Here is a 13,390-nt window from a genome sequence, read left to right as displayed (position 1 = left end):
ACGGCAGAGTTTTGACCAGTGGCAGGGAGGATTATAAACTCCTTTTACTGCTGGGGCCAGAGTAACTCATAACCACATCCTGGCTGTGTTATGTAGTCACTTTATTCCGTGGTGACAGTCAAATAGTAGATTTGAAAGGAAAAGTATTGAAGCTTGATTGTGGTCAACAGATCAGAAACTGCTGTCTCAAAATTAGCTATACTCATCTCAGATTAGCTTGTATGCTTTACAGCTCTAAATAATAATTTCCTGTCTGCAGAGTAGGCCCAGTCCAGAAGACTAATCAGTGTGCAAACATTGTTGCTAAAGAGTGCAGATACAGAGTCTTGCTGCCAGTGATGCATGAAATGAAACAGAGTATGTCTAGGCTTCCTAGACTGGCAGCAGAGCCAGCTTTCTAATGGCTGGGCTTGATCTTGCAAATTTGTTAACTGTGGAAAGGCTTCTACATACCCTTACATCTCATATGATTCATTACTAAACACCCCCACCAAAGGAACCCCAAAACAGCTCAGCAAACCCCACATCCCGGAAGTATACCCTTAAATAACAGCCCATCACATTTACAGAAAGCTTTTTCCTACCCATGGTATCATCTTAAAGGAAAAATTTGGAGAGGGTGGTGTTTCTTAAATATACAGAAATGGCTGCAGGCAAGTCTAATCTGTTATCTCTTTGTTTTGTGAAGCAAGATAGGGAATTGAAGGAATGTGTGAAGACCCCTCTAATTTTCACACATTTAAATGATTTTTAATGTTGTGACTGTCTCTTCAGGCTCATGATTTGTGAATTTCTCCAGTATAGGCTGTGTTTCTATGTCATTCTCAGCCTGCACTGCTATAGAGCCAGGAATGCAGGTTGCACACAGCACAGCTCTCTTGAACTAGGTCCTGCAGACTTCCAAGTACCACACAGGGAATGTGGTGCATCCTGAGATATCCCTGTCTGTTTCTGATACCTTGATTTTTCATCCTCCTTTGTTTTGCTTCTCCTCAGCTTAATGAATATTTTCTTATACAGATGTATGGAGCTCTGTGTGATGAAACCCTGTAATGAGCACCTGTAAACTAATTGTTTTTTACAGCCTGAACGAGTAGAGACACGAACAAAACAAGTTTGGAGGGAGTTGTGTAGACCTAGCAGTAGAGTTTGGGTTAGAAAACTGTATGGATACTCTACTCTGTTCATTCTTTAGAATGTCCTAATAGTAATGTGTTTGTGAGTTTGCAGTTTCTAATGTGCTCAGAGAAATGGATTTTTTTTCTCTGTATGTTCTTCCAAGTCCCAGGAACTTTTTTGTTATTTTTGTGAGTAAAGACACGAGAGGCAAACTTTTTGGGAACTGCTGAGGGAGAGGTGAGCAAAGCTGAGGATGGAAACATGGGTGGTGGGTGACATTCTCCTGGCTGAGCTATAGAGCAGTGGTATTGGCCCAGCTGCTTCCAAAAGTGTGCGTACAGCTCTGGTGTGTGGCACACAACTATGTGGCACACAACTGAAACTTTCTGGTGACTGGTTAGGCTTGAGATATGAAAGGATTCTAAAATATGGAGGCTTCTTTCAAGATAGTTACTAAGGAAAAATCCAGTCCAGAAGCAACAAAGAGCTCCTGGGTGTCTCAGAATGGAAGAACTCCCATTAACCTACTTGGAGCAAGGGGGTGTGTGCCCATGCATGCCTTGTAATTTCATGGCTTCTGTTTTTGGAAGGGCCTGATGGTGTGTTTCTTGGAGCAGAAGTGTAAGATGAAATACTGCCTTTTGCTAATAGGGTTGGATGACCTGAAATATATCCACATGGAATATGAGGAAAAGGGAGGAGGGAGCAGGGTGATTTGTGATGAGTCTTATTGCCAGTCTGAACCGACTTTGCTTCTAACTCTGGTCTTTGTTTTCAGCACAATACTGAGCAGAGATTTGTTAAGTAGCATGCTAAAATAAAAATATGGTTTCCAAGAACATTCAGATAAGCAAGAGAGTCTCACCTCACTGTAGCTTCCTTGAATGTGTTAAAAATCCAATATGTCAGCCTTACTACTTGTGCCTTTCTCCTCAGCTTACCAATTCCGTTGCAAATGCTTTCCTAAAATAATTAGTGGAGCAGAAAGTAGAAGTCCCTGAATAACTGCTGTGATGAAATGGCAGTGTGTTTAATGTGTAATGACCTATTTGTTCTTTCCCTTAGGTACAATGGCCACAGTAGCCCAGAAGCACTTTTTGGAAGGGCAGACATACTCAGTGCCCCTGATCCAGCCAGACCTACGCAGGGAGGAGGCTGTGCAGCAGGTGGCAGATGCGCTTCACTATCTGCAAAAGGTGTCAGGTGATATCTTCAACAGGTAAAGTGCTTTCCTGGGGGGTTGGGTGCTTAGCATTCAGTATTACAAAACAGAGTGCTGTAATTAGGTTGCAGCAGTGAAGGGGAAAGAGCATTGCATTGGTAAGCAATGGAAGTTCAGAAAAGAGGTGAAAAAGGACCAGATGCACTTCAATAAGAGTTTTAGATTTGAGTCTGTCAAAGTTAAGCATAATGAAATGGCTGCAGTTAGCCAGAGATTGGTTATTAATTTTTTATTAATTTTTATTAATGAACAAAAATTTATTAATTTTTTATTCCAAAAATTGCATTACTGCTTACTGCTTCTGCTGCACTTGTCCTTTATTCCTTCTTGCTCATGTTTTGAAGGAGATGCATTGTAATTTAGAGTATCTTGAAGATGTGTCTTTTTGAGTCATTGTACTTGAAGCGGTGAAGTAGAAAATTTCTCTTTGTTCTGATCTCTGCAATGTACAGACTGTTCTTTTTGGGCTTTCATTTTTGTGTGTTGGAAGGGCTGAGTGCCCTGAGTAAGACCAGGTTTCTTGCCGCAGTGTCATAATCCATTGAAGTCCATCTCTTCATGGATTTGGTCCAGATTTGGCACCTCTTGCATATGATCATCTTTAGGATTAGATCTTTAAGACTGTCTGTATAGCAGATCAGCGAGATTCTTGTGTTTGCTTGCAAATGATGGTAGATAACGTGGTGCCTTTTTCTATCCAGTGCCATCTTTGACATCTCAGTGCTATGAGATGGTGTGGACTATCACTGGGAAGGAAACAGATCAGAATTTATCTTATAGTCTAATCAGTAAAAGCACATGTTTTGGTTTCAGCAGGTTCCATGATTATCTAATTTAAATTATTTTGGTGTGAGCAGGGTCATGATGTTCTGTATTTTTTGAGTTTTGAAAGGTTTTTTTTTTAAGGGTAGATTGAAGTTGTGTGGTTTCTGAAAATGATATTTTGAAGGGTAGCCTCTGGAGAAAGAGCAGTCTCTAAGGCTGAGCTCAGGTTATTGAGGTTAAAAAGGTTTTCCACTGGAATAGTGTTTGTTTGGGCAAGGGCTGTGTGTGGGCTGGATTACACAAGATCTACTTCATTTGTGCTCTTCAAAGTAGGGGAACACTTCATGATCTAAGGCTGGGAGAAGGCTTTCTAGAGCTGCCAAAAACATGTGGAAAGCACTTCTCAGACTGGGGCCTGGTTGGCAATGCTGTCCCTCTCTGTGGGGTAAATGAAGCTCTTGATAGCACAGGAGTTGTTCTGTCTCTATTTTTTTTCCCTGTTTTTTCTCTCCACACTGCTGTCTAACACCATACCCTGTAATTTCCCTAGGGAGATAAGCCTGCTGCTTTGTATGCAAGTCACTTCCGAGTACTGAGCAGTGACACTGAGCAGTGACTGTGATGCTGTTCCCTCACTCTTTGGTGCACTCATGACTTTTAATTACCAATTTTCTCCAACAACAGAGGAGGCTTCATTGGCTTCTTTGTTTGCTTTGCCTTTCCAGTGAGGTCTTGGCTTTCTGATATAATTAAGAGTGATTTAGTAATTATGCAGGCATCTGATTAGAAGTTCCATGACCTTGGTTGTTCCATGTCAATCAAGGGGCAGAGCTTTCAAGGTGAGAACTTTGCCACTTAGTGACCTTCTATCTTCCCTTTCCTGAGATAAGGCAGCTCTGTCTTCCATTTCCAGGAAGGAGCTGTCTTACGTGGGGAAGCTGGCTGTTTTGATCTGCAGAACAGCAGCTTGCAGTGTTGATGGAGAGGAAACTTGTTCACTGTGGGAGACTTGGCTGAGTGTGTCCAACTCGTTACTTCAGTACTACAGAGATGCAGATGTTCTGAGGTTGTTTTGTGGGAACAGGTGGATTGGTACAGTGTTTTTGAGAGTGGCAAGCCTCTCAAAAGCACTGTATCAATCCACCTGTTGGTGTACTTTGTTGAAGGTGAAGTGAAACTGTCTCCTACTGCATATGAAAAAAGGAGTATTTCCACTGCCAGATCTTTGTTTCCATTTTAGCTAATCAAAGTTCCCGCTCAGAATTGTTGCTGACATAACAATTGAGTATGAACTCTTCAAATGAACATGTTGAGATGACACAAGAAAGATACCTTTCCATTTAGGGAATTAGAAGAAAATACAGGGAGCTTTCTTCCGCTTCCCCCCTTTTTGGGCAATTTGGGAAATAGCCCATGTGACAAGTCTCTGTCAACTCTTCTTTCCAATCATTCTCAAAGAAGCTTACTTGCTATTAACTATGGCAAAGTACTTGGTGAATGAGACTGCAGAGTTTATTAGTTCATAGACAATCAAGGGATGCGCGGGTGCAAAACCACAAGTAAACTATGGCTGAGACCTAGAGCATCCCCACTGGGCCCAGCCTTGGAGAACAGGCTTGGACTGCAATCAGGAATTATTTAGAGCAGGATACATCAGCTCAGCATCCCTCTCCATCATAACCCTAACTTTCGGGAGCAGAGACCCACCTGACTTTTTTTCGCATGGGGAGCATTGAAGCTCTTGGTTGCTGGGCAATAGAGATTGATGTCTTAGGCCAGTGCTGTCCAGCAGTGCCTTCCTCTGAGGAAATCCTATCCTCTTCGGGCTGATATCAGTGCCATAACGAGACCAAGAGGCTGCATGTCCTTCTCAAGTTTATGCTTTGAAATAATGGAAGTTTTAAGCTTGTGTGTGTTAACTGAATCCAAGTCATTAATCTGTTGTGGAAGCTGCAAAGATCAGATTCACTGCCTGTAGTTACTTACATATTAATACTGCTTAAAACGTAAATATTCTAACATAGCCAACCTGACATAATGTCTGTTTGAATTTAACTCCTGGGTTTTTAGGAAGGGTTTTGATACAGGTCACAGGAAGTGGGATGACCAGTTTAAACCCTTAGTTAACAGTAGTCTTTCATCTATTTTATTTTTCTCATTACTGGTATTTTCTGGGTGGGAGATTGTGTTGGAATCATGTACTTTGGAGTATTTTACAGGAATGTTGTTGGGATAAGTATTTAAATTAAGTAATGAGTTTAGATTTCCTGATATTCCCTCCTAGTTAGGTAGGCTTGTCCTTCAGGATTTCTCAGTTTCTGAGGAGTTTGTTAATAAGAAATGTTAATAATCTCTAATATTGTCCATTTGCTATTAAAAATGTTCACTTTTGAGAAATAGATGTGTGGAAAGTTGTTTTTGCAAGTTATCTCATGGAATGTTACAGTAGTAGAAAGAAATCAAATGCTTGGGATTGGAAGGTTGTTACCAAGGTCCAGGATTTGCCTGTAATCCAATCCCAAGTTGTCCTGTGTACAAAATTTCCCATCCTTATATTTCTTTTTTTTTTTCAGTTTATGGAAAAATTTCTGGTTGTTATTTTTTTTAATCTTTATTCAGTGTCTTTTGCTTGTCTGGAATAATACTTTGCTAAACCAGTGTATCCTGTTTCCTCCCCAGCTGGATTTGAACTAATTTCATATTACATATTTGAAAAGGGCTTTAATATTATGCAAAAGTTTAACTGAGAGCTGCACTTCTAAAAACCATAGCTGGAAAACAAAAACACTGTGGAAATGCTGTTCAGGGTGGGGAAGAAATCTGGTAAGGCTGTGATAAGGAAGGTAAGGAGTAGCTGGCTGGGCAGCAGAGCCTTAAGGGATGTTTATGACAGGAGCAGAGCTGAGACGTGAGTAGTTCTGAAATTGAAAATGCCAACAAAATCTTAATTGTGAGGTACATTTGTGTGTTTTAAACTTACTACTGTGATTAGTCATGATCATTAATGATGGAGGTGGGGACTAGTACATCAGTGTAAATGTATTTAATTTAGGAGGTCTGTGGAATGTAAACTTGCCAAGAAGGGTCTTGCTGCAAGCTGTACTGTGCTCTTTGTTGTGCAGTGGGGCTCTGGGATGCAGCTTGGAGCTTGGACAGTGCATTGTGTGTGTTCCTCTGCTGGCTGCAAGGGTTGATCTTTCTAGGAAGAGAGCGGTCCACTGTGATGGCTCACCGTGCAGGAGAGTTCACACCAAGAGACGCACTGTTGCCCAGGGAATCAATTTTTCTCCAGTTCATTTGAGAGTGTTGTGACTCTTGTTTAACGACAAGGTGCCTCATGGTACTTTGACGTTGTCCCAGAGGTCATCTGAAAGAGCACGCTAGGTCTAGTTTTGTTTCAGGTGCCTCTCTTGAGAGGCTGTAGGAGCAGTCATTTGCTGCCAGGAAGATGAAGCAGAAGCAGTGAGGTAAAGAGTGAATGGAGTGTCCTGCAGACATGAGGAAATGGAGAACGGGGACATTTTGCCTGTAGCTAGTTGTTATTCCTGTAGATACATGTCCAAGTAATGTGGATTTGTTTTCCTTTTAAGTGTAGCACACACTTTGTAAGGCACCATTCATTTGTTATGGCTGCCATGATCCTCTTGAAGCTAACTTTGACAGCTTATGAAGATGTAGCTTCGGATAGGTTCCTAGACTGTAGAAAGAAGGCTTTAGGAGGTGACACAAGGGTGTGATCAGCATGCTTGGAAGGCTGGGAACAGCTGGTACTAGCAGGCATCCTACACCCCCATGAAGAGGCAAAGGGAGCGTGACTGTTCTGCAAGAGACCAGGTCACAACTCTTTCTGGATGCTGCTAAAATCCTTAAGCTTAAGATCTTCTGGAATCTGATCTGTGCAAAATTGCAGGAGAGGTGTTCTCCTATTTCTGGAATTAGTCTCAAACCTGCTAAGCAAAAGGAGGCACACAACAATTTCAGACTTTAAGGAGCTCTTGAGAAGATTCTTTCTACTCTAACAGCAGTAGTGGAATATCTTGTGGAAGTACGAGACAGTTTGCTTTAAAACAGATGGTATGTGCAATAGGAAAGGCAAACAGTAAGGAGAAACTAAGGTAATTTCAGTACATATGAATTGCTGATTTATTTTAGTTTGTGGTCTTTTTTCAATGCTGACAGGGAAGTTTCTTGTTTGTACTCTGTTCCTTGTTGGAGAAAATTCAATACTGAGTAGCAGCCTTCAAGTTCTTGTGAGGTAATTTTGCCCAGCAATAAGTCTCTGTTAATTAAAAGGGTTTTGGCAGAGATCTTATGAACTTCCCCATCCAGAGAGTAATTCCTTTACCCCTCAGTCCCTGACTGCAAGTGGCTGTGGCTATTATTGTCTGGAAATAGGCAAGGAGAAACATGTCATAACAGCAATGTGAGGCAGTGTGTGCCTAGCAGCAGAAGTGTTCCCTTATTTCTTAGCTCATGGTTTTGGCAATACTATTGCATTCTCCCACTCCCACTATTCTTGATACAATAACATCTGCCATGTTATTCCTTTATTACACAAAGTGATAGCCTCTACCTTCTCAACCAGCTTCAGACACTGGAGATTCACATATGTTGGAGTAATTTTCTGTTCCTGTGGATGACTTTTGTGTACTCAGTCAGCCCTGGAGGAAGAGATCCAAACAAGTAATTTTGTTTTACAGGCATGACTTCCATTAGGGATCCAGCATGGAGAAAACTGTCTGGAAAATAACACTGAGTGGCTTGAAATGTGTATTACAGGCTCATTCCTATGGGGGTTGCACACTGAGGGGAGAGTTGGGGAGGAACACCAGTGCCAAAGGTCTGTTCTTCACACTTGACTGGTGCATTAAATTCCCTTTTCATGGTGCTTCTTTCTGTCTTGCTGTGGTGCTGTCGGGTTTTGCAAATAGGGAAGGTTGTAAGAGTTTAGTTGTAAATGCAACTGACAGCTGAGACAGAGCAGTGCTTTTGGAGGCAGGAGACCTATTTGTACATGCTAATGAAGGAGTTTCTGGTTTTCTTCCATCTACATCTTCCAGAACCTAAATTACCCACCTGGGGTTTCTCTGTAACACACTATACCATCCAAATTCTTTAATTCAGGCTCCAGAAACTTTCATCCCCTCCTCTAAATCTGCCAGACAAACATTTTATTGAAGGAATTCACCATGCTGTGCCATTAATAATTTGTATCCCTTACTGTCCCTGGCCCAGCATGGTGAATTGGATTACTTTCTTAATTTATCCAAGAATATGATCCTTATTCTGGATTAATGTGCATTATAAAACCAGGTATTTGCATTTTAATTTACTTCTAGGACTCTTGTTTTAGATTGACCAGCAAAGCTGAATCTGAAAACATGCCTGATGGGCCTAAGAGGCGTAACAAGACATTCCTTTTAGAAGAGGAAGGAGAGCTGTTGCATTTCTGCTCTGTGTGAGTGCAGTAGGAATAGCCTTTGGGTTATCTGTGACATATATAGAACATTCCAATATATATATAACATTCCAGTAACTCAGTACCAAAAAGCAAGGAAGTTCATGGTCTCCAACTGAGCACCAGGCAGGGTTTTCTGTCATTTTTCTAACACTCAGGCAATTAAAGGGATGTGGAACAAACAACAGCACAGCCAAAATCATGCCCTTCATTACACTTCATGCTTTTAGCTGGGATGAGGGATTTAGCTGCTGTCAAAGCATTTACCATAAGAACATTTCATGTGTGTGTCACAGGGATAGTGGTTAAGCTATTAAAGTGTATGAATATACACTTCTGGCAGTTTTGGAGTGGGGAAGGAGGTTTGGATGGTACACTGTACAAATTAGTTCTGGTATTACTGTGAAGATAGCGTTTCCATTCTTAATGACTAATTGTGAGTTAGTGCATAGGAAAGATGACTTTTAAAATGACAGTGAAGGGAATGATATTGTGTTTCTAGACCAGTTCTAAAGGTGTCTGATCACTGATGTGCCTCAGACTGTTTCATTGAAATGACAGAGCAGCTGCCAGTGCAGGCAGAGAGATAACTGCTTTTTGATGCTGTTAGGAATATCTCTGACTGTGGCCCAAAGTTTTCGGGGGAAGAGTAACTAGAAATCCCTCAAGAAAGGAAGAAAGTGCTGTAATCACTCAGGAAAGGTGTTAGATGGATAGAGTGTCATAAAGAGTTGTTCTAATTTGTTAAAGAAGCACACTCAAATTAGCCTGTTGATGGGCATATCATAGACAGTGACTTTTGAGATTTGAGTGTGACTGCAATTGATTGTAGGAAAATGAAGAAGTAACACTAAACGACCTCTGTTTCTGAAGAGTAAATATTATTAAATTAAAAACTCCGTTTGCAAAAAAAATATATATATGTGAAGAAATCTTTCCTTTAAGAGAAGGAGGCGTGTTTGGAAAGAAGATCTGTTAAGAGAAGTTCCCTTTGAAAGTAGAGGTGAGAAAGGGAAAAGCTAAGGAGCTTTTGTAACAAGCAAGGAGGTTTTGTAACTGGCAAAGGGCTGGTAACTGTTTCTGAGGAAGTTTATCTTAGCTAGTTGGACTTGTTTTAGTTGTAGCAAAATTTTGAGTGGATCTTGGGAGTCTGCACTAGTTCTCACAGGATGCTGAAGAGGGTCATTGCTGAGCAGAAGCTTTGAGTGCAAGGAAATAGAAGAATTTTCACTGAGATGTAAGCTGTTGAAAAGTTGAGGGATCACTGCAACAAACATGATAAGCAGAAACATAGTACTGAGTGCAAAAGAGAATAATGATCTGGATACTCCAAGTCATGCTTCAAAGGCCAGTTTGGTCATTTACCAAGTATCTGGTTACAACTTCAACAGGTCAGCACAGTGAGGGAAGACCACAGAGGCAGGCCCTTATTATGTGATTAAAGTCAGAAAGGAAGTAAGAGTTCGGAGAAGACATGAAGTGTAGTTGTCTTTAAACAGACACTTTATGGTAGCAAGTCCTTTTTCTTGGTTGGGCTTTTCTTCTCCGGAATATTCAAGTCCAATTTTACAAGACAGCAGTTTTTATAGAGTAAGCACTAGCTTGTAAATTATAGCTTTTAGATATGTTTTATTGAAAAGGAGACTGAAAGGTTCAACTTGTGACCTGCAAGTAAAATTTAATGTGATTGCCATCAGCTACTTGGAAGTGGAGAAAATTTCAAGTAAATGCAAAAAGCTTTACTTGTAAACACGTGTCTTAAATGCGTGTAAAGGCTACATTTTGGATCACAGTAAAGAAGTGGTGGTGGTGAAAGAATTGTCAGTGTTTTGTGTTGGTTCTTGCTGGCTGTAGTTTATTCTGGTGAGCATCAGTGGGATGGATTTGGCAATGGCAAGACATTGAAAACGGCAGATGAACTTGCACAGGTGGCCTTAAACTCGGTAAAATGAAAAATTAAGCAGCTACTGAAAGGTATGTGTTAAGTCCTATGAATTAATGCAAAATTGCTCAAGTTAGTGAATAATGGACTGAAAATCTGATCTGCTGAGACTGTACTGTGAATTTGCCTAGGTTTTCTTTGTTCCAGGGAACAAATTATTCCACTCTTGTTTTCACAAGCAACCAAGACTTAATTAACACTTGGAAATTGCTTGGAGATCTTTGGGTCAAAAGCTATGAAGTTCTGAGGATATTTGATTAAATGCAAAGAAAAGCAGTGCTTTTCTTGGAGAAAGATGAGAATGTAAACTGCTATCACTGGAAATCATTTTCTGCTCTGGAGGCAGGGGTGTTTTGCTCAGCATTCTTATTCTTGATGGCAATGATTTGTTTTGGTGAGATCAACAGACTAAGAGCAATGTTTGTGCTGTCATAGTATGAAAAACTGCCATCCCAATAAAGGAGTGGGAGCTCAGCTTTCCTGATATTTTCAGCCTTACATCAGGGCAAGACCTTTAGAGATGATCACTTCATTGTGTTTTGTTAGACTTGTATAATTGAGTGCTACTTACCTTGGTCAAGAAAACTGATTTTAAACTGTTTGTAAGGTATGGGAGAAAGCTAGGAATAAACTTCCTGACTGCCTGGCCGGGGGGGAGGAAGACTCTGCAAATGTCATTCCTCCCACATGATCATGGCTATGTATCTTTGGTCAAGTGAGGCACAGCCTAAAAGGGCTGGGATGGCTGCTTGTCAGTGCTCCTCTCCTGCTGTTGCTACCTTCAGGTGAAGCTCAGAAGAAACAGTATTTCTGGCTGGTGGCTTATGAATTTCTCTTGCAGCCCCACCTGAAAGAAGGCACAAATCAGACACTTGATCTGCCTCCTGTAACTGTTGCTGGTAGGGAAACTGGAGCATAATGTCAAATAAGAGTGAGCTGTGTAACAGAAATATTGTCTGTGTAGAATCAGACATGGTACCCTCAATGATCCAGAGGAATCTCAGATCTTTTTAAAGGCATTAGCTCTCCCTACCCCAGATATAGTTCACAACAAGGTCACTTGGGCATTTCTCCACTGCTTAGGTTTCCTGTGACTCTGTAGTGATACACATTTTCTTTTCAATGGGAGCAGGGAGGAAAATCTTTGGCTAGCCTGAGAATGGAGCTTTGATGGGAGAATGAGAAACCTAATCTTTGTGTACACACAGTTGGTTAATTTAAGGTTACAAGGTGCCAAAACACCTTCTCAAGCTATCTGCCAAGTAAGATCTATTACTTCAAGCAACATGGAAACAAAATTTATTTTTGACAGTCTTGTAAAATTCAGTCCAAACAGGATTAGCCCTCTGACAAGTGATTAAAAAAAAGAACAACAAAACTGAAAACACTTAAGGCTATTACTGTAAAAGATTAAGCTTCAGTGAGTAAATACTTAAGAAATTTTTTCAAGGATGAGTGGAAACTCTAAAGATAACAAACTGTACTTCACTAGTAATTTTTACTGGTTACAGTACCGGTATCAGTTACTACAACTCCTCTCCTCTGAGGAAGGGCTGAGACAGTTGGAGTTGTTCAGCCTGGAGAAGGGATGACTTGGAGAAGACCTCATTGCAGCCTGTCAGTACCTAAGTGGCTTATAAGAAAGATGAGGACAAACTTCTTAGCCTGTTGTGATAGGACAAGGAGTACTGGTTTTAAATTAAGAGGGTAGATTCAGACTAAATATAATGAAGACATGTTCTGTGATGAGGCTGGTAAAACACCAGAACAGATTGCTCAGAGTATTCAAGGCCAGGTTGGCCAAGGCTCTGACCAACTTGATCATCTGATGATGTCCCTGCTGGCTGCAGGGGCTTGGACTGGATGGCTTTTAAGGGTCACTTCCAAGCCACACTATTCTATGATTCTGTGATTCTATACTGACTATCATCAGCTGCCTAGTATCTCAAGACTCTTCCTGTGGCTGCTGCTTTGGGAAGCAATTCCACTACCAGTGGAGGAACTCAAAAGGTCACCTGTGAAACTCCAGCAATATTGGTAAAGAACTTTTTTTTCCACTGCTTCTTTTAGAAGTAATGGAGTTCTTAAAGTCATCTTTCCCAAAAGTTGTCACTGTGATGGTAGAACCTATGTTGTATGCATATGTTAACACTGTTAATGGAGATGTAGATTGACCAAAAGTAGCCTGTATAGTTTAAAGATCTAATGGAGTACTTTATTTGCAAACACAGACTTTCTGCGTAGTATACACTGACTTTCTAGTTAGTATATTTCTCCTAAAAAAAGAAAGTGCATCTGCTTTCAGACCAGTCAGTGGTATGAGACAAGTAAACAGCTTGGAAGGTTAAAGAGGAACTTGTTTGTGACCTTATTCTATGAAGAAAAAGAGAGAAACTACTTTTCTGGAGAGGAGAGCAAGCTGCAGGGGAAGAGGGGAAAGGGTGCTGTGATGGTAGGTCAAAATTCTAAGTTTCCAGTTTTTACATAAACTTAATTCATAGTGGTGGGAGTGCCTTCTGAAATGAGAAATTAAAAATCAAAATGAAATGGTTTTTGTGTGAGAACATGACCTGTGAAGAGTGATATATGCTGGATCTTGCTGAGGATAACCTAGCAACCTTGATCACTCTCAAATCTGCAAGACCATTCGGCATTACAGGAACAGGGCAATATGCAAATGATGAAACACCTGCAAATCAGGCTCGAGGAGCAATCAGAGTGAGATAAACATTAATTAGTATAATACCCAAACCCCTAATGGAGGAAGGAACCTTGATTAGCCTCACTTGGGACTTCTTTCTGTCAGAGATGGTGTATGATGACAGTTTCTGATTACACTTACTCACATAAGAAGTAAGACTTTAAAAACTGCTTAAATATGGAG

General features: G+C 40.7%; 1 protein-coding gene across 3 annotated transcripts in view; it reads left to right on the top strand.

Moving 5' to 3' along the window:
- WASHC1 (WASH complex subunit 1) overlaps nucleotides 1-13,390 on the top strand; it is a 38,213-nt gene that overhangs the window by 8,794 nt on the left and 16,029 nt on the right. For 2 of the 3 annotated variants that reach the window (XM_068191710.1, XM_068191709.1), the window contains exon 2: nucleotides 2,185-2,338. In XM_068191710.1, the coding sequence (XP_068047811.1) occupies nucleotides 2,190-2,338 (149 nt within the window). In that variant the 5' untranslated portion in view covers nucleotides 2,185-2,189. Of the gene's footprint in view, nucleotides 1-2,144; nucleotides 2,339-13,390 lie in introns of those variants that run through there. The other variant, XM_068191708.1, reaches the window with a different exon arrangement.

This window comes from Anomalospiza imberbis, chromosome 5, assembly GCF_031753505.1.
Source record: "Anomalospiza imberbis isolate Cuckoo-Finch-1a 21T00152 chromosome 5, ASM3175350v1, whole genome shotgun sequence".
Lineage (NCBI taxonomy): Eukaryota > Metazoa > Chordata > Aves > Passeriformes > Viduidae > Anomalospiza > Anomalospiza imberbis.
The sequence above is the reverse complement of the archived record's forward strand: the minus strand, read 5'-3'. Positions and strand labels throughout refer to the sequence as shown.